At 39.0% G+C, this 19,697-nt stretch overlaps 1 protein-coding gene across 1 annotated transcript in view; it reads right to left on the bottom strand.

The window, feature by feature from the left end:
* astn2 (astrotactin 2) overlaps window positions 1-19,697 on the bottom strand; it is a 479,465-nt gene that overhangs the window by 28,161 nt on the left and 431,607 nt on the right. Inside the window, exon 19 of the mRNA XM_079872092.1 lies at window positions 19,196-19,344. Within this exon, the coding sequence (XP_079728218.1) occupies window positions 19,196-19,344 (149 nt within the window). The remainder of the gene's footprint in view (window positions 1-19,195; window positions 19,345-19,697) is intronic.

Genomic DNA, 19,697 nt, shown 5'->3' with positions numbered 1-19,697 from the left:
GGAACGGGCGGCAGTCGAAGGCGGGGGCCTCGACAACCCGATCCCTGGACACGGAAACTAGCTCTAGGGACGTGGAACGTCACCTCGCTGGTGAGGAAGGAGCCTGAGATTGTGCGTGAGGTTGAGAGGTTCCGACTAGAGATAGTCGGGATCACCTCTATGCACAGCTTGGGCTCTGGAACCACACTCCTTGAGAGAGGATGGACTCTGGAGTTGCCCATGGTGAGAGGCGGCGGGCTGGTGTGGGTTTGCTTATAACCCCCCAGCTCAGCCGCCATGTGTTGGAGTTCACCCCGGTGAACGAGAGGGTCGCTTCCCTGCGCCTTCGGGTCGGGGATAGGTCTCTCACTGTCGTTTGTGCCTACGGGCCAAACGGCAGTGCAGAGTACCCAACCTTCTTGGAGTCTCTGGGAGGGGTGCTGGAAAGTGCTCCGACTGGGGACTCCGTCGTTTTACTGGGGGACTTCAACGCCCACGTGGGCAATGACTGTGACACCTGGAGGGGCGTGATTGGGAGGAACGGCACCCCTGATCTGAACCCGAGCGGTGTTCAGTTATTGGACTTCTGTGCTAGTTACAGCTTGTCCATAACGAACACCATGTTCAAGCATAAGGGTGTCCATCAGTGCACGTGGCACCAGGACACCCTAGGCCGTAGGTCGATGATCGACTTTGTGGTCGTTTCATCTGACCTCCGGCCGTATGTCTTGGACACTCGGGTGAAGAGAGGGGCGGAGCTGTCAACTGATCACCACCTGGTGATGAGTTGGATCCGATGGCGGGGGAGGAAGCTGGACAGACTCGGCAGACCCAAGCGTACTGTAAGGGTCTGTTGGGAACGTTTGGCCGAGTCTCCTGTCAGATAGATCTTCAACTCCCACCTCCGGCGGAGCTTCAACTGGATCCCAAGATAGGCTGGAGATATTGAGTCCGAGTGGACCATGTTCTCCACCTCCATTGTCGAAGCGGCCACTCTGAGCTGTGGCCGTAAGGTCTCCGGTGCCTGTCGAGGCGGCAATCCCCGAACCCGGTGGTGGACACCGGAAGTAAGGGATGCCGTCAAGCAGAAGAAGGAGTCCTATCGGGCCTGGTTGGCTGGTGTTACTCCTGAGGCAGCTGACGGTTACCGGCAGGCCAAGCGGACTGCAGCCCGGGTGGATGTGGAGGCAAAAACTCGGGCCTGGGAGGAGTTCGGCGAGGCCATGGAGAAGGACTATCGGCTGGCCTCGAAGAGATTCTGGCAAACCGTCTGGCGCCTCAGGAGAGGGAAGCAGTGCCCTACCAATGCTGTCTACAGTGGAGGTGGGCAGCTGTTGACCTCAACTGGGGATGTCGTTGGACGGTGGAAGGAATACTTCGAGGATCTCCTCAATCCCGCCGTCACGTCTTCCATTGAGGAAGCAGAGGCTGAGGGCTCAGAGGTGGACTCGTCCATCACCCGGGCTGAAGTCACCGAGGTAGTCAAGAAACTCCTCGGTGGCAAGGCACCGGGGGTGGATGAGATCCACCCTGAGTACCTCAAGTCTCTGGATGTTGTGGGGCTGTCTTGGCTGACACGCCTCTGCAGCATCGCGTGGCGGTCGGGGACAGTGCCTCTGGACTGGCAGACCGGGGTGGTGGTCCCTCTTTTTAAGAAGGGGGACCGGAGGGTGTGTTCCAACTACAGGGGGATCACACTTCTCAGCCTCCCTGGGAAAGTCTATGCCAGGGTACTGGAGAGGAGAATACGGCTGATAGTAGAACCTCGGATTCAGGAGGAACAGTGCGGTTTTCGTCCAGGCCGTGGAACACTGGACCAGCTCTATACCCTCTACAGGGTGCTGGAGGGTTCATGAGAGTTTGCCCAACCAATCCACATGTGCTTTGTGGATTTGGAGAAGGCATTCGACTGTGTCCCTCGCGGTGTCCTGTGGAGGGTGCCCCGGGAGTATGGGTTCCGGGGTCCTTTGTTAAGGGCTGTCCGGTCCCTGTATGACCGGAGCAAGAGCTTGGTTCGCATTGCCGGCAGTAAGTCAGACTTCTTCCCGGTGCATGTTGGACTCTGGCAGGGCTGCCCTTTGTCACTGGTTCTGTTCATAATTTTTATGGACAGAATTTCTAGGCGCAGCCAGGGGCCGGAGGGTGTCAGGTTTGGGGACAACACGATTTCATCTCTGCTTTTTGCGGATGATGTTGTCGTGTTGGCCCCATCAGACCAGGACCTTCAGCATGCACTGGGACGGTTTGCAGCCGAGTGTGAAGCGGCTGGGATGAGAATCAGCACATCCAAATCCGAGGCCATGGTCCTCAGTCGGAAAAGGGTGGCTTGCTCACTTCAGGTTGGTGGAAAGTTCCTGCCTCAAGTGGAGGAGTTTAAGTATCTTGGGGTTTTGTTCACGAGTGAGGGAAGGATGGAACGGGAGATTGACAGATGGATTGGTGCAGCTTCTGCAGTAATGCGGTCGATGTACCGGTCTGTCGTGGTAAAGAAAGAGCTGAGCCGCAAGGCGAAGCTCTCGATTTACCGGTCAATCTACGTTCCTACTCTCACCTATGGTCATGAGCTGTGGGTCATGACCGAAAGGACAAGATCCCGGATACAGGCGGCCGAAATGAGCTTTCTCCGCAGGGTGGCTGGGCGATCCCTTAGAGATAGGGTGAGAAGCTCAGTCACTCGGGAGGAGCTCAGAGTAGAGCTGCTGCTCCTCCACATCGAGAGGGGTCAGCTGAGGTGGCTCGAGCATCTGTTCCGGATGCCTCCTGGACGCCTTCCCGGGAAGGTGTTCTGGGTGCGTCCCACTGGGAGGAGACCCCGGGGAAGACCTAGGACACGCTGGAGGGACTATGTCTCCCGGCTGGCCTGGGAACGCCTCGGTGTCCCCCGGAAGAGCTGGAGGAAGTGTCTAGGGAGAGGGAGGTCTGGGCATCTCTGCTTAGACTGCTGCCCCCGCGACCCGGCCCCGGATAAGCGGAAGAAGATGGTATGGTATGGTATGGTATGGTATAGTACCATATGGTACCATAGGTGATCAAATACTTATGTCATGCAATAAAATGCAAATTAATTATTTAAAAATCATACAAAATTATTTTCTGGATTTTTGTTTTAGATTCCGTCTCTCACAGTTGAAGTGTACCTATGATAAAAATTGCAGACCTCTACATGCTTTCTAAGTAGGAAAACCTGCAAAATCGGCAGTGCATCAAATACTTGTTCTCCCCACTGTATGTATGTGTGTATGTATATGTGTATATATGTGTGTATGTGGATATATGTATGTTCATCCATATTGCTTTATGTATTAGGTTGTTTTTGTATGTTCGTTTATTTGTTTAGCCATTGGTTTCCTTTCGTATTATGCAGTCTTTTCTTGCTTGTCGTCAACAAGCTTGTCGTATTTGTCTGATACTTGCTTTTTCAACATATATATATATATATATATATATATATATATATATATATATATATATATATATATATATATGTGTGTCTGTATTTGGTTTTCTTGTTATCTTTATGTACTTATCTGTATTGTATTGTTTGCTTAATAAAAAAATAAAAAAATAAATAAATAAATAAGAATGAAATTGCACAAAATGATAAATCGCCTTTAACATTTTGTTACATATATCAGCACTCATACCTTAATTACCTGTCTCTTATATGTCCTACTTACTGTTCTTTTACCACCAAAATAATACCTGATGTCTGCCACTGTCCCTTGTCTCTTACTCATCATAGTTAAATGAAATTAATTTCAAGTTTAAGTAGGTTGTATGTAAGTGACTTCCCTCGCGTCAATGTTTTGAAATTAATCGCGTTGATTCATGTGTTAACGTCAAACATTAAAATTCATAACAATCTTTTAATAATTGTTTCACTTGCTGTAGTGGTGTGTGTTCGGGAGTGAAGAAATCGCGCGTCACTGTATGTTGTTCGGGACGGGAGTGAAGACCTATCTCGCGCCTAAATACAGATAGACTTGCTAGGCTAACATTATATTTTATATTTTTTAGTACCCCCCCAAACTATTATTTTCGTCCCTTTTGGGAGGGTCCAAGTCTCATCTAGGGGGATCCGACCCCCACAATACCCCCCGTAATGCGAACCCTGCTCGTATCTACATATTTCGTCATTTATATATTTTTCATGTATGTCTGTCTGTGGGTTTTGCAAATATTTATCCACTGAAAAGTATTAACTCTTTTCCAGGTTTCAGTGTTTTCACTGTTATACAGTAGGGGGCGCTATTACGCATCTTCTGAAAGAGGACTGAATCTCCTGATCTAAAGACATGTGAAGAATAGGCAGAAACAAGCAGTAATCATATGCAAATGTGAAAATAACACAATCATCAACATTAATTAGCATATAAATCAAAACTACCTAACGTTATTGAATGAAATGTCGACCCAGGACGAGCTACAGGACTGTGAAGCTTTAGGACTCGATCTACTCCATCTGTGTTTTGATCATTGTTCTGAATCCCATCTGGATGTAGTCTTTGACAAAACACGATTTTCTCAGCTTTTTGCTCAAAATGTTGCTTTTTTATTATAATTTACCCACTTTCAAGTGTTGATAAAAAAATAATGCACATAGCATTGAGCATGACTCACAATAAACTTCATAACCTGTGAGTTGATGAAAGATTAATGCGATGCATTTTCTGCCTCAGTTACGGCTGTTTTAATGATGGACAACACATGTGTGTCCAAAACTCTCTGAAATTCGCTGGTCAAAAACTAACAAATACAGTGTTTTTCAATTTCCTGAAAAGTAGCGTTTTTGGAGATACAAGGTTTATCTCACAATTTTGATTTTTTTTTTTCCAGAATTGAACATTTATAACAAAACTTTTTTTTTTTTTTGCACTTTCGAGTTTGTATATTGAAATTTTGGGTTAAAGTCTCACATTTTAGACTTTTTTCCCCTCAGAATTTCATGTTTAAATCTTCACAATACAGAATTTATTTCTTGCCATTCCGAGTCATGAAACTCTAGATGGCGCAGACTGATGGGTCATTAACGCAAGCTGATGATATTTACACCGTTAACTACTTGTCAGAAGCTGATTAGTTAATGTTGCATCTGCACCCAATGAGCTTGCTGCTCAACATTTAAATGCACAGTTAACATTCACTATAGCAGTTTGCAGCGCGCTTTCAGAGTTCGTCTTAAACCCTCCACCTTCCCCAGCTCCACCTGCATAGATCTGCTATAGGCAATTGATATATGCTTTTTGTGCAGCCTATGTTTTACATACTCACAGAAAATGATCTGCACCATCTGCAATAATCTACAACAACAGCAATAATAAACAGCAGATCTATTCCGCCAAGACCAAATACATTAACATTGTCATATCCAATACCATGGTAAAAATCATGATAGAACTGTATTTACACAAATTATCCTGTCTTGGTATCCAATCTGACCACGAGTTGCCTCTTGAAAATCAATGATAGTTTGTAGTCTTTTGTCATAGTCTGTTGTCAAATAAGTCTCCAGAAAAAACATAATTATTTGGTTGTTTTGCATTCACTAGGCATTTGAGTTCTCAACCACAATGGTTCCACCCAACTAAGGGAGTTGTGAGTGTGTCATTGATGCTCAACACATCACACTATGAAGCAAGGGTATGTGAACTTACTCAAAACTTACTTATTTTCACTCTGTGCCAAAATAATTCAGTCTTGAGAGAAGAAATGTGATTTACATTTGACTCTTTCAGTTGAGGAATTACAGTTTGACATTTTTTTTTTTGGGTGTATCTTAACAAAACAATGATTGCAACATAGGTTACACACGCTTTGTGTAAAAAAGTGCAATGGCAATGCCAACCTCAGTCAGTTTGCATTTTAAAAAGAAGATACAGAAATGCATGACCTGCCCTATTACAACATGTGAGGTCTTTCCGAGGCATCCGAGTTTGCGCGGGAGTACCTGCGATCTTCCCAGGACTCTGTTAAGTGCCTGGTACCTATCAGACGGGTCTGTCGATATAAACAGGAACCGCGAACAGCCGGGTGAGATTAGCGGAGACATTCTATTACTGGAGAAACACTGCGTGATGTTGAGTTAACACAGCGATTAAAACCCTGTCGCAGATGTTAGGTGACCTCTTACTCGAGAAAGCAGGGATGAAGCAAATCATGCCGAACTGAAGGAGAGAGGCTGGAAATAAGCATTTTTCTCATTCATCCACTCCATCCCATGATGGGAGTTATTCAAGTCATTTAAAGCATCTGGACTCATGCATCTCCCTCCTGTTGCAAAAGCTTTGCAGTGTTATCTGTGCCAACATAATACAGAATTATTCTGCCATGTCAGCCCGATCTCATGAGAAAATGCAACTATTTTAAAAAAGAAAATGCATACGGAAATGTAATTTTTTTTAGAAAACAAAACAAAGCATGAAGCTCCACCCTTAAACCTAGCCATCAGCAGGGCTTGGTTCGTATGAAAATGAATTAATAGGATTTTACAAATTCATTTAAATTAGCCACCAATTCGCCCAAACTTAATATAGATACAAATTTCCAAATGTGTTGGCCATGACATGTGCCTCCAATCTAATAAAAGTAAAAACCAAACCGCAATCGTAATCATATGGTTCAATGCCAAAAAAAAGGAACTGCATAATTATTGCGGACAAGCTAAAATTCACATTTCTATTCGGTTGAATCGCTATAGTGCAAACACAATTCCAGATAAAACACTAGTGAGGGCACTTGCATCAAAGTGGATACGAGTGCCTCATATGTTTCTGTTAGGACTAAAACAATAGCTGGGAGTGCAAAGCACAGGTCGTTTGTTCTCAACGATGCCTTTCTTTCATCTCCTGAAGCAATGCTCTCTGTCTCATTAATGTCCACACACATTTGCTGGTTTTACGCTAACCTGAGATCAGTGCAAGTTCAGAAGAGTTCACAGTGCAATGGAAACGACACATATTTCTTATATTATCATTAAAATACACCACATTCTGCTCATACTTTAGGCTACATTAAACAAGGGGTCGGCAACCTATGGCACAATCACTGACACGTGACAGTAGCTGAAGAGGTGTATGTATTTCATGTGAATAAAGTCCCTCAAACTTGCATACGGATATACAGTACATTTTGAGGTAATCATGTTTCATTGTCACACAGCCTGTTTTATTAAGTTAGCTGCTATAAAATACTATTAAAGTGTGAGATTTTAACCTGCGCTAGTGCACAGATCTGGTCATGCGACCGGCTGTTTCAGTGATTATCCATCCGTGTGCCAAAATGGGTATCATTCTTTTTTTTTTTTTGTAGTAGTACAATTGCTTTTCTATACTCTACAAGGCGTCAGAGGGCAGGACTGAGTCGTGTCATTTACAGGACTAAGTCGTCCGGAAGGATAGAAGATGAAAATATCCGCCATTCTATGCAAAGTTTAGAACAAGAACCAAAACACAAACGATGGAGAATGGGGAAATTCGTATACTTATTTTTCATCTAGATTAGATTCATAGAATAATTTGTATGAACATACTATGTATGCACTGTATGCATGCATAATGCAATTAATAAATAACTCATATGCATATGCAAATATGTATTTACTGTATGCATAATGCAATTCATAAATAATGCATATGCATATCCATATATGTATTACCTGTATGCATAATTTTAACAAATTACATATACGCACTGTTTAAATCATTAAGGAAACTGTCTTACATTTGATGACAATTTTATTCACTAATAAATATAAATATAAATATAAATATAAATATAAATATAAATATAAATATAAATAAATGTAAGATGATTTTTAAAGGAATTGAATGAGTAACAAAATACCAGGATAATTTTTGATTATTTTTGACAGTGTTTCCGAATGCAATGAATTATGATTTTTTTTTTTTTAATTATTTTTTTTGCATCATTACTATTACCATTATATCTTTGCTTACTGTACAATCAACAGTCTGAATTTTATTTACTAATAAATAAAATATAAATAAATGTAAGATGATTTTTAAAGAAATGATTTTTACCAGGTTAAATTTTTGATTATTTAGGAACATTGTTTCCGAATGCAATGAATTATGATTTTTTTTTGTTTTGTTGCATCATTACTATTACCATTATATCTTTGCATACTGTACAATCAACAGTCTGATAAACTATAATCTGAAAAGGTAATACAGAGCTGGAGTTTCTGCCATTAGTCATCCTGCTAATTAGAGACGAGTCAGACAAAGTCAAAAAAGTACATGATGGCCTTTTTATGTCCAAGAGACTGTGATGTATAAAGAGAGATGGAGAGAGACTGATCACAGCTCTGCATTTTAAAAGGTCATTTGCTAATCTGACATCACTGTGTCCATTCAATTTATTAGCAGAGACACAGTCCCTGTAATGGGCCTAACCACAGAATCTGAGCCAGTGTGCTTGATACAGAAGCATTGATTAAACACTCCCTGGAGAAGAATGAGAGGAAACCTTGAAAATAAATGTCTAAATGGCCTACTTCATCCTTGAGAATAGAAGAGAGGAAAGCAACTTTTGGCAGCAGGGTAATAACAGAGTACAGACAAATACTGTAACTTGATGCATTTGCCAGCATAATAATGTCTGTAATTTCTCAACTAGATTGTTTGAATTAATAGGTAAAGTACTGTTTATCCGGCGTATTTTTGCTAATTGCTGAACGGCAGATGAATTTGAAATGTAAACTGTTTACTAACTGCGTAAAGTCTGCCATCTATGTGGTATCATAAACACAACTTAATTCAGGTATTACCTCACACAACATACTTATGAATCATTTTGCAATATCTTGATATTGTGAAGAACTGGTCTAAAAAAAAAAAACATTAGAGGGGTTAAATGGTTGTGGATTGCTATTGGTCGATCTCATGTGAGTGACAGGCTGAAAAAATGTGTTTATTTTAATATATGGGCGTATAATATTTCATTTGACTGATTTAGCCAAGGCCACACCCCCATCTGCTCGAGCAAAATAACGTCACACAACTGGATAACGAGAGAAAATCCCATGTTGTTATGCGGATTAAATTGGTCCGACTGTCTTTGCCCTTTGGAAAACTTGCACTTTTAGACTTAAATGCCAGATGAGCTAATTGGCGTCACATGGTCTGTCCTAATGTTGTGGCACCAGCTCTCCTGCACTCAACTACCAATCAGTGACTTCATCTGACCTTGGATTGAATTATAGACGAAATGACAATAAAAATGCATTTTTGCATCATTGCACCATAGTGTCATTGAGATAACATTATAATTTGCATCAATATTTTGAATTATGTTTTTACTTTTATATTTTATTTATTTTTTTTTTTTTTTTAAATGTAAAAATTGTGTTGTGTGTGTTTTGTCATTTGCATTAGCTTTTAATGTGCCTATCCAATTTTTTTATTAATTGTTATTTCAGTAGGTCTGTTAGTAAATCAACTTAAACTAAATGAAGATGAAAAAAGTTTGAATTTATTTCAGTTAAAATTGATTTTATTTCAAGTTTGTGTACACATATATATATAGTTTTAGTTAACTATAATATCCCTGCTTTGCACCCACTGAAATAATTGGTTATGACTGTATAACTACATGGGTTTGCATGCAGTTCATATATGTGCATTTCTGTCCATGTGCATGACATGTTAACTATCTGCGCGAATTATGCTTTGTTACTTGGTCCAAATGAATTGAGTCTCAACTTTATATTAGCGTGAGTGTTTTGCGAGTGAGTGTGTGTGTGTGCTGAATAAAGAAGCCAGACTTGGCTTGCTGCCTGTACTCAATCTGCTGATGGCCCGCTCGTGACGCCAGGGGAAGCGGGAGCCATTTTTAGCGATGAGGTCATCCTTAATTAAGCAAACAAAGCAAGTCAGCTGAGGCTCTCCAATTCGTTATCTCTGAAGGACACCCTTTTATCTCCTTTTAATTGAATCTTGCTTCAGACAAGCTGGCTTATCGACGAGCATCGGCACTCGGGGACAAAGCCGATGCCGGAATTGTTACGTAAACAAAAGGATAGCCCTCGACGGAGCATCGGCTCGACCCTCGACGGGGAAAGCGGGAGGTGTCGGACAGTGACGGATTCCCGATAAGAAACATGCCGTGACGGGAGGCTGAAATGGAGATGAGAATCAAAGATTGAATGTCTTCCAGCATCGGAGATGTGAGATGACATCATTGGCGTGTGGCGACTGGTTCCCTCTCTCTCTCTCTCTCTCTCGCTCTCTCGCTCTCAGTCGTTCCTCTCTCCATTCCCCCCCGCCCTTACGAGTCCATGGCGAGAAACAGCGAGAGATACTCACACTCTGACACCCTTCTCGTCGTTAATTAGCAGATTTGGAAGAAGCGTGCTGCCAGTCGAAGAGGAACGCTAGCTCGCCCCAATGATGAAACTGTGTGGTCTTGCGACTGTGACTGAGCCGTCAGCCTATATATGAGACTAGTGCGTTACGTCATGTGTCTGAATTCATCCTTCATATATCAGTGCTTTCAGCAGCTGTTGTTCAATACTGCAAATATAGCAATGATGACCAAAAGAGCAGCCGCTGAAAACATAATGCAAGACATTACAGCATCCTGACACTTGATTATATTCATCAATTGTCTGAACAATCATTAACACAAACGATTGAGGAACGAGATCTCCCTGATGTCGACAGCAATGAGATTAAACAGAGAACAAAAGGAGACATTTGATGAAGCGATCTCACTTGTTTTCTTTGGTCACACTTGATTTTAGGGTGTCATTGTTACACTGTAATTATACACTTAATTACTGAGTAACTGCATGTACTTTTTAGGGTTTTAGGGTTCGGTTTGGCTTGGTTTAGGGTTAGTTGCATGCAAGTATTCATCATTTATAGTTATTAATATAGTTACTGCATATAACATGTAACAATGACACTGTAAAATAAAGTTCAGTAGAGATCGCAACAATGTCTACACACTATGCTCAGATTTGCAAAGACAGCTAAAAAGCCCAACATCTCAATGCGAACCCAACCATTTCTTCCACAAAGATATGCCAAACATAGATCATATTATAGTGCTTCACTTTCACTGTATTTCAAGGAGCGTCTATTTGTATTTCTCCTAAGGAATATTAAGGAAGAAAAAAATATATCAATGAAGGAATTGAGATCTTCAATATGAAAGAGCAACCGTCGAGCGGTGAAAGTTTCTAAAAGAAGAGGAAGAGAGTGACGTCATGTCAGTATACATAATGCTGCATGTGCTTCGTGTCCTTCGTGAATCAATGCTTTCAAAAGCAGCTGTTGGAAATCATTGGAGCTGGTGGGCAGAAACACAAAATCAAAAAGCAAATATAGCAACGATCACCAAAATAACAGTAACAGGAACAGCCACTAAAAAAATAATGCAAGGCATTGTAGTTTAACTTGATTTCGATTAGACATTCTATAAGTAGACATTCCTTTGCAACTACATGTCAACTAACTCTCATTAGAGTATTAGATTAGGCTTCGGGTTAGTGGAATAAGTTGTAGTTGCAAAGATACTTATAGTCAGTATAACGTCTGTTGAGGAGCATCAACATAAAGAGTTAGCAGATATTAAGCAGACAGTCTACTAATACTCTAATGAGAGTTAGCTGACATGTAGTTACAAACATACTTATAGTTAGTAGAATGGATCCTGCCTTAAAATGAGAGTTTGACCTGATTTCATTACAGCAACTGACTGTCTAAAAACCATTAACAAACGATTCAGGAATGAGATCTCCCCGATATATCTCAGTCGACAGCAGTGAGATTAAAAAAAAAGAGCAAATGGAGACTTTAGATGAAGCAATCTCCATATTTGTAGTTTCATAAGAGATCTAAACATTGTCTCAAACTGTGCTCAGATATTACTGCAAGAGATCTCAATATAAACTCAAACATTTCTGCAAAAAACAGCAATGAAACTTTAGAAAAGAAAAGCAAATGCATTACATCATATGTTCGTATACGCTGTATTCGGTTATCGTCTGAATGCTTCTGGAAACGTGTTGGCTCTATTTCAAATGAGCAAATCTTGCAGAAAATGAAGGAATCAGATGAGAGAGACAAATCTCAGGTCACATCCGTTTTGTAAAACAGGGAATATGGCGTGGCTTTACGATATCATTAAATTTGACATGGTCAGAGCTAATAGAGACATCTCACTTGGTTCCTCCAGAACAGCCAACAAATCCTTTATCGTTGCTTCAGCAAACGGATGCCATCTAGAGGTTTCAAACAAATCTTTCAATGTGGCGAGAAGCTTTTTCCTTGTTGAAAAGTTTACATTTTGTCCTACGTTACAAGACGACGATATCCCAGTCGCAGTGTTCCCTGAGGAAAGTCCCATTCATCTGTTTTTCTTTGGACTGTCAGATGAGTGATCTATTCAACAAGACACACATTTACACTTTATTCACATTTCTAAACAATAGAAATGTGACTGGCAATGCTGGAATTTTGTCAAAATTGAAAAATTCCTACCGAGAATAGGCATTTGGAAGCTCAAATTTTCCACGTGAAGACGTTCGACACATGCTTTGCCAGTTCGTTAATTACATGACCTGAGAAGGGATTTATTACAGGACAAAATTCTCAAGTACGCATTTTCTTTTCTATTTGAGGACTGAGACGACATTTCACCACATTTATATCTCCTACATCCTGGAGAGTGTCCTTATTCAATTATTATTATTATTTATATTATTATGTCAATCTGTTGCCATTGCACTGCACATTTGTGCACAGGGAATATGTGGTGTTTTTTCCCTCCCTTAATGGTGTACTGAGTAGTTGATTTTGGCTTGTCTGATGTTTTAACTGTGCCCATGATGGATTCGTTCTGACTTTCGGGACAGCTACTTTTACTTGCATTACTTGCAACTCCAAACACTATGTTACCAGCAAGCTTTGAGCACAAAAATAAACACAAGAAACTGACAGTTTCCCTGCAACAGCCAAACGAAAAGAACCATAAAAAACTATTTACCAGACAACGTTGGTGCCCGAAAATGAGGAGACATTTACCAGACAAAATGAGCAATAATCACGCTGTCTATTCTAAGTCACGGATCAATATGACTTTAATTTAAAGGTCCTTCTCCTCTATAGCCTCCTTTTATTTTTTTTTCAATTCAAAGAAAAAGTATTAAAGTAGAGACAGCAAAAGTACAAAACGCGAGCCTGGTCTTGTCTGAACCCTTTATAATTGGCTTGCGGTGTCGAACGCATTAAACCTTCCTCGTCCTGCTGTGTGAATATGTGTCAGACAGGCTCAGGATCTTAAACTAATGGTAACGCATGGTGACACATTGTTGCCGAGAATCTGATTTTATGTGTACAAAATTGTGAGGCAAACAGCATGTAATAAAAGTTGTTTATAGAAGGCAAGACAAGAACATTCTGGCTTCCCAGCATTGGTCAGCACAAACTAAACATTTTATTTAGTTTAATTAGTAAATGCAAAACATATTTGTGGGCAGCGAGTCAATTGCCTTAGGTGAACACAGTGGTTGGTTGTGATTTTTTTTTTTTTTTTATGTCACGACATGTGTTCGTCTATGGAGCCGAAAAAAAGAAAGGGGGGTGTTTAGCTGAAATATTATTGTTGTCTTCACTTTTTAAGTGAAATGTGCAGTCCTCGTGGTCAAAACATACTGCAAATATTACAGTCTAAGCATGCGTCTAGCGTTCGGACCTGTACTGATTTTTCACTGCAGATCGGAACTTGGCCAAAGTCATGAAACTCAAGTGAAATGTTTACGCTGATAATATAGAGTTAATATTGTGCCATAATTAAACAAACAAATCCAGCATTTTGCAAACAAACTCGATCTGCTTTGCAAAGGAAAACTCGACTCGACTCGCAAACAGAAAGCAATGTGCAAGTACAAAGGTCAATTTGAGCGAAAATGTAGTGGAGTAACAAATATGTATTGTGTTTTACAAATATAAATAAATGAGCCTAGATAATATTTCACAAATAAATACAAACCATCCTACAAACTGCATGTAACCTTTGAACAAATATCAAATCTAGTGCATACAAATGCATATCTGACTGTTATGACAGTGAGACACTTGGCTTTTTATGAGATCTCTCGGCTCGATTTTCTCACAAAAATCGGCGCTAAACTAGGGGATTAATTTAGCGCTAGTCTACCGGGAGAAGCACTGATTTGCATTTTTGCTCAAATTGACCTTTGTACTTGCACATTGCTTTCTGTTTGTTTGCGAGTCGAGTTTTCCTTTGCAAAGCAGATCGAGTTTGTTTGCAAAATGCTGGATTTGTTTGTTTAATTATGGCACAATATTAACTCCATATGATCATTTCCGTTTAACTCTTTGGGAAACTTTGAGGAGGTAAAAAAAAGAAAAAAAAAAAGAAGAAGAAGCACGTCAAATATGGTTGGCAGGAGGACATTTAAACTATTTTAAACTTATTTATGTATATATATATATATATATATATATATATATATATATATACATATTTGGATATATATGGAAAAGAAGCAAAAAAGCCGGTCAAAAAGCATTCCCTCTTCAGATGCCCATATAATCTGCACAAAGAGGTAAACGTATGTGACTTTATTTCCACAAAGGATGAGATTCTCCTGAACCTTCATTTATGAACTTAAAATGAATGTAGGTATTATTTTGAGACTAGTGTGTCGACATAACACTGGTAAAGCCTGCAAAGCTGGCAACTTTCTCATGACGTGTGTGCAAGGATAGCATAAAAAGAGGTGACATCATTTGTTTGCATGTAGCCGAGTAAGCAGCGTTTACTTCCAAGCGCATTCAGCAATAAAAGCAAACACATCATTATATTTGTCATAAAGAAATTGCAGCCTTATTTAGGAACATTAATTCTTTGCATTATGAAATTATTTATTATTCAATGAGAGGATGAAAAATAACTTTTGACATCCTCCTAAAGGGAAAGTCATTTCAGAGGAAAGCAAGTTATTGCATTTTTTTTTCCCATTGGAAAGCAATGCACAACAACTCCACACACGTGTATGTTGACTTTAATATTTGTTTAGCTTTCAAATATTCTGTCAACACTGATCCCAATTTCTTTTCCCAAGCATCCTGCCTTAAACTGCAAAATGAAGAATTCCATATTTCTTCCATTATTCTACAAATCCTCTTATTTCATTTCACAACAGTTGATCCCTTTGTTGTGGAACAAAGAGTGTATTTTTGTCTCAGATATTACAGACTGTGTGATACATGATCCAAAAGATGCTTGAATCTCAGAACCAGAAGGAGCCCTTGTTAGCGTGTCTTTCACCTTCGATTATGGTCTTATCCGATAGAAAATAACCATGTTGTCATCACCCGGTTTTCTTAGAGGCTTTTCACTTCAGCTTTTTGGAGTGGTGCTTTCATAGATTGGTTAATTCGGTGTGAAAGTGGTTCTCTATCCACTAGTGGTCTGGGGCGTGTGGAAGCAAAACATGTCAAAGTGAAACTCTGTTGATGACGTATAATTTGCATAAGTGTATGCTTACGGTTTACATTTATTACAGGATAATGCAACGCTTGCCTCTGTCTGTATTACAGTGTCGTCCTGTGCATATAATGCATTGGTGGTCAATGGAATCTAGGCTGAAGACACATTTTTCTTAATTTTCTTGAGATGCCAAAGGAGGTTTATCTTATTTATTTATTTATTTTTTTTTTTTTTTTTATTCTCTTTAATTTTTATTGATCGTTCATCACTTTGAACCCATTCTCACTCCCAAGGCATCAAAAACTGAAGCATGTTCAAGTGCCGAGTTGGGGTATAATGCATTACAAGTACAGTAACAGAAGTTACATAATCCCATTACTTTTTTGTTGCAACAATTAATGCAAGTTATTTTGTTTTCCCAAGTATTGATTTACAGCTCTCCTGTGCCCATTTGTTATACATTTATTAAAAAAAAAAATTGCTCAGTTTTTGTAATAAATGACTGTGACAGTACTTGTATCTGCCTGTTACAGTATGTGCTTTATACTGTTGAGTATACTTTATATGGTTTAGCTGCTCAAATATCTTTTATATATACATGCAGCTTCATCTCTACTTAGAAAATGAGACTCTGTGTATCTTGAGGGTTTACACTTTGTTTCTGGCACAGAGTCACGGACGCATCATCCCATTTTATATGAATCTTTAGCTTGGCTATCTTTACATCAAAGGAGAAAGTTACATACACTTAAAGTTACATTACATACATATCTACTTATTTATTGCAAAGGCTCTTTTAGGTAAATTACCCTCCTACAGTATATTTCAAATCTTCTAATTTATTATACAACTAATTATCACTCTCTGTCTGGTTCTCATATTCAGCTACAAGTTTTAATGATATTGTCAGAATCTGGTAAATGTGCATTTTTCATTTTATGCTCCTTGGGCTTGAAATTAATTGCAAAATGTACTAAATTTAGATGCACTTCCAACCTTGAGCACTTTTAAATGTCTCTTGCACATTGTTTTAAAAGACACTTGCAATTGTTTCTCCTTATTGTTTTATTTAATTAATTTTGAATGTGTAAACTGTGGTATTGTCATTTTGTGATTTTTTTTTTTTTTTTTGTGAAACTTTATGATATATCAGTATCATAATATCTCAATGTGATTCTCCTGGTTAAATAAAGGATAATAATAAAGCTATCTATGAAAGCAAAAAAAAAAAAAAAAAAAAAAAAAAAAAAAAATATATATATATATATATATATATATATATATATATGAAAGCAAATATATATGAAGACTTCAGATGCAAAAGCCTCTAAGAGCCATCTGAAATTTTCTTCAAAAATGAGCATTCACAATGTCATTCACTTTAATGACAATTAATAGGTAATTTTTTTCATTGCCATTAAAGTGAAATAACTGAACATAAACATATAAGCAGAGGTGGACAAAGTACACAACTTCCTTACTTGAGTGAAAGTACAGATACTACTGGTCAAATATTACTCCGTTACAAGTAAAAGACCGATTCTTACTTAAGTAAAAGTACAGAAGTACTTGTTTTTAAAAGTACTTAAGTATCAAAAGTAAAAAGTAAATGTCAATGCATTGTTTTATTATTGTTGCATTGTTGTGTGTAATACTTGCAGTACCTTATGCCTCTGAATATATGCCTGCCTTCCTACCCTCATATCAATATCACATTTATTTCTAGAACACAGTTCCAGTATAGTGGGATTGAATATGAGATTGAATAAGTCACTAAATAACATCCACAATGGTTTCGAACACCCAAATGGCTGTTCCCTCAAAGAGTGCCCTATTTAAAGTCTTTTTTGGCTTTTAGTATGAATGTGTTAGCCTTACTGTTATCTATAAGCTAGTGTGCTCCAAAACAATGACAAGATTTGAATTTAGGAGACCAAACCCAACGCTGAAAATGAAAATCAGGTTGATGTCAGAATCCAACATCAGATTGACATTAATCTCCAATGTTGGACAGACGTTCCAACCAAAATCCAATGTCGGTTTCTGACGTCAACCCGACTTTCATTTCCAACCAAAATGCAACCCCTGACTGATGTTACTACTTTCTACTCAAGGACCTTGACACAAATGTAGTGAATAAAAAGTAAGATATTTGTCTTTCAAATGTAGTGAAGTTAAAGTAAAAGGTTTCCAGAGAAAATAATACTCAAGTAAAGTACAGATACTCAAAAAGTGTACTTAAGTACAGTACTCAAGTAAATGTACTTTGTTACTGTCCACCTCTGCATATAAGCTTGATAAAAAAAAAAGATCATTCTAGAAGAAAATTTAAGATGGCACTTAGAGGCTTTTGCATCTGAAGTCTTCATTCATATATAGAAAAAACAGTACAACTTTTACAAACGCATGTAAATGTCTTGATATGACGCAATTGAGTTCCTAGCCCGTCGATAGAGCAACACCTATAGCGGTAGGTGTCTTAATAGTGACGCTTGACGCTTGGGTTTTTGCGAGTGTCGGTCAGTGTTTCAGACTCCTGGAGGGTGTAATCCTGTCCTGGATCAGAGCGAGAGACGTCACACAATCTGCCAGTCTCTCCTTCATCTCCTGCCTTCACTCATCAGCACTCGTCCTTCTGCTAGACTGATTGGTGAATGACTAAACCTCCTCTTTTATTAGATTCCTTTTACCTGAGCTCTGACTGTCACACACACTGTTAGTCACCCGGTCATGTAACCCTGGAGTCGTAGTGCCATTGAAGCTTAACAAGATTTGACCAGATCAACAAGACAATCGGTTATGTATTCAGACTCGACCGCAGGCAATACGAGGAGAACAACATCATTGTAAAAACCCTGACTGAACTGCAATTTCCCAGCACTGGGAAATTAGATTTCTAAATTGATCACAGACATAGGAACGGTTAATTCACATCGAAATTATTGGAAGCATCTCGTAAGATTGGACAAAGTCCATTAGGCCAAAAATAGTCGTGAAAATTAAGGGGGAAAAGGTTGTCAGGTTGAGTAGAAAAACACATGATGCCAGGAAAATAAACGTATTATTCACATTAATACACTGATCTACACTACCGGTCAAAAGTGTAATATTTTTCTGAAAACTGCAATACGGTTCAAAAGTTTCAGTAAAAAAAAAAAAAAAAGTACAATTAAATAATATGAATTACTTATTAAAATTATTCATACTTTTATCCTGCAAGGATGCATTCAACTGATCAGAAGTGACAGTATTGAGACATTTATAATGTTACAAAATGTTTCCGTTTCTAATAACTTCTGTTCATTGAAGTTTCTATTCATCAAAGAATCCTGAAAAAAACAGCACAACTGTTTTCAACATTGATAATAATAAAAAATGTTTCTTGAGCATCAAATCATCATAGAGTGATTTCTGAAGGATCATGTGACACTGACTGGAGTAATGATGCTGAAAATTCAGCTTTGATCACAAGAATAAATTACATTTTATAATATATTACAATCGAAAACGGGTATTTTGAATTGTAAAAACATATTACAATATTACATGTATTTTTGACCAAATATACAGGCCTTGTTGAACAGAAAAGACTTCTTTCAAAAGCATTAAACAAATCTAAATTAAATGTTGACAGGTAGAGTAGTTCCCCTTGCATTTTATGTGTTTTGCAGAATAAAATTGTGCAGATTTTATGTCCTCCTCTGTGATACTGTTCATAAACCTGCGAGTTTACCTGTGTATATTTCCGCCTCTGACGGGTCCTCGACTCGCTTGTGTTGAATGATGTAATCCGAAACCTTGTAGCCAATCAGGGGCTCCACATCGACCCATTCCAGCGCCACCATCATACTGGACGGTTCCAGGTGTGGAGCCAGTCTCAGTCTGAGAAATGAAGACGATACAGCATTATGTGCATGCTAGTAGGATTGGTTTCACTTTATTTTGATGATCACTTTAACAAATTAGGTTGACTTTAAGTAAAGTTACACCTACATGTCTGCTAACTAAAGAGTGTTAGTAGAGTATTAGGGAGACTGGAAGGGTTCGGGTTAGAGTTAGTAACTTGACATGTACTTGCAAAGTTACTTATAGTCAGTATAATGTCTGTTGGAGGAGCATCACAATAAAATGTTAGCAACTCTACTGAGAGTTAGTTGACATTTAGATGCAAAGTTACTTATAGTCCACAGAATGTTCAAAAGGGACCATCAAAATAAAGTGTTACCGTAGGATTT

This window comes from Squalius cephalus, assembly GCF_949319135.1.
Source record: "Squalius cephalus genome assembly, chromosome: 5".
In the NCBI taxonomy this organism is placed as follows: Eukaryota; Metazoa; Chordata; class Actinopteri; order Cypriniformes; family Leuciscidae; genus Squalius; species Squalius cephalus.
Note: the sequence above shows the minus strand (reverse complement) of the source record. Positions and strands in the feature narration are given on the sequence as shown.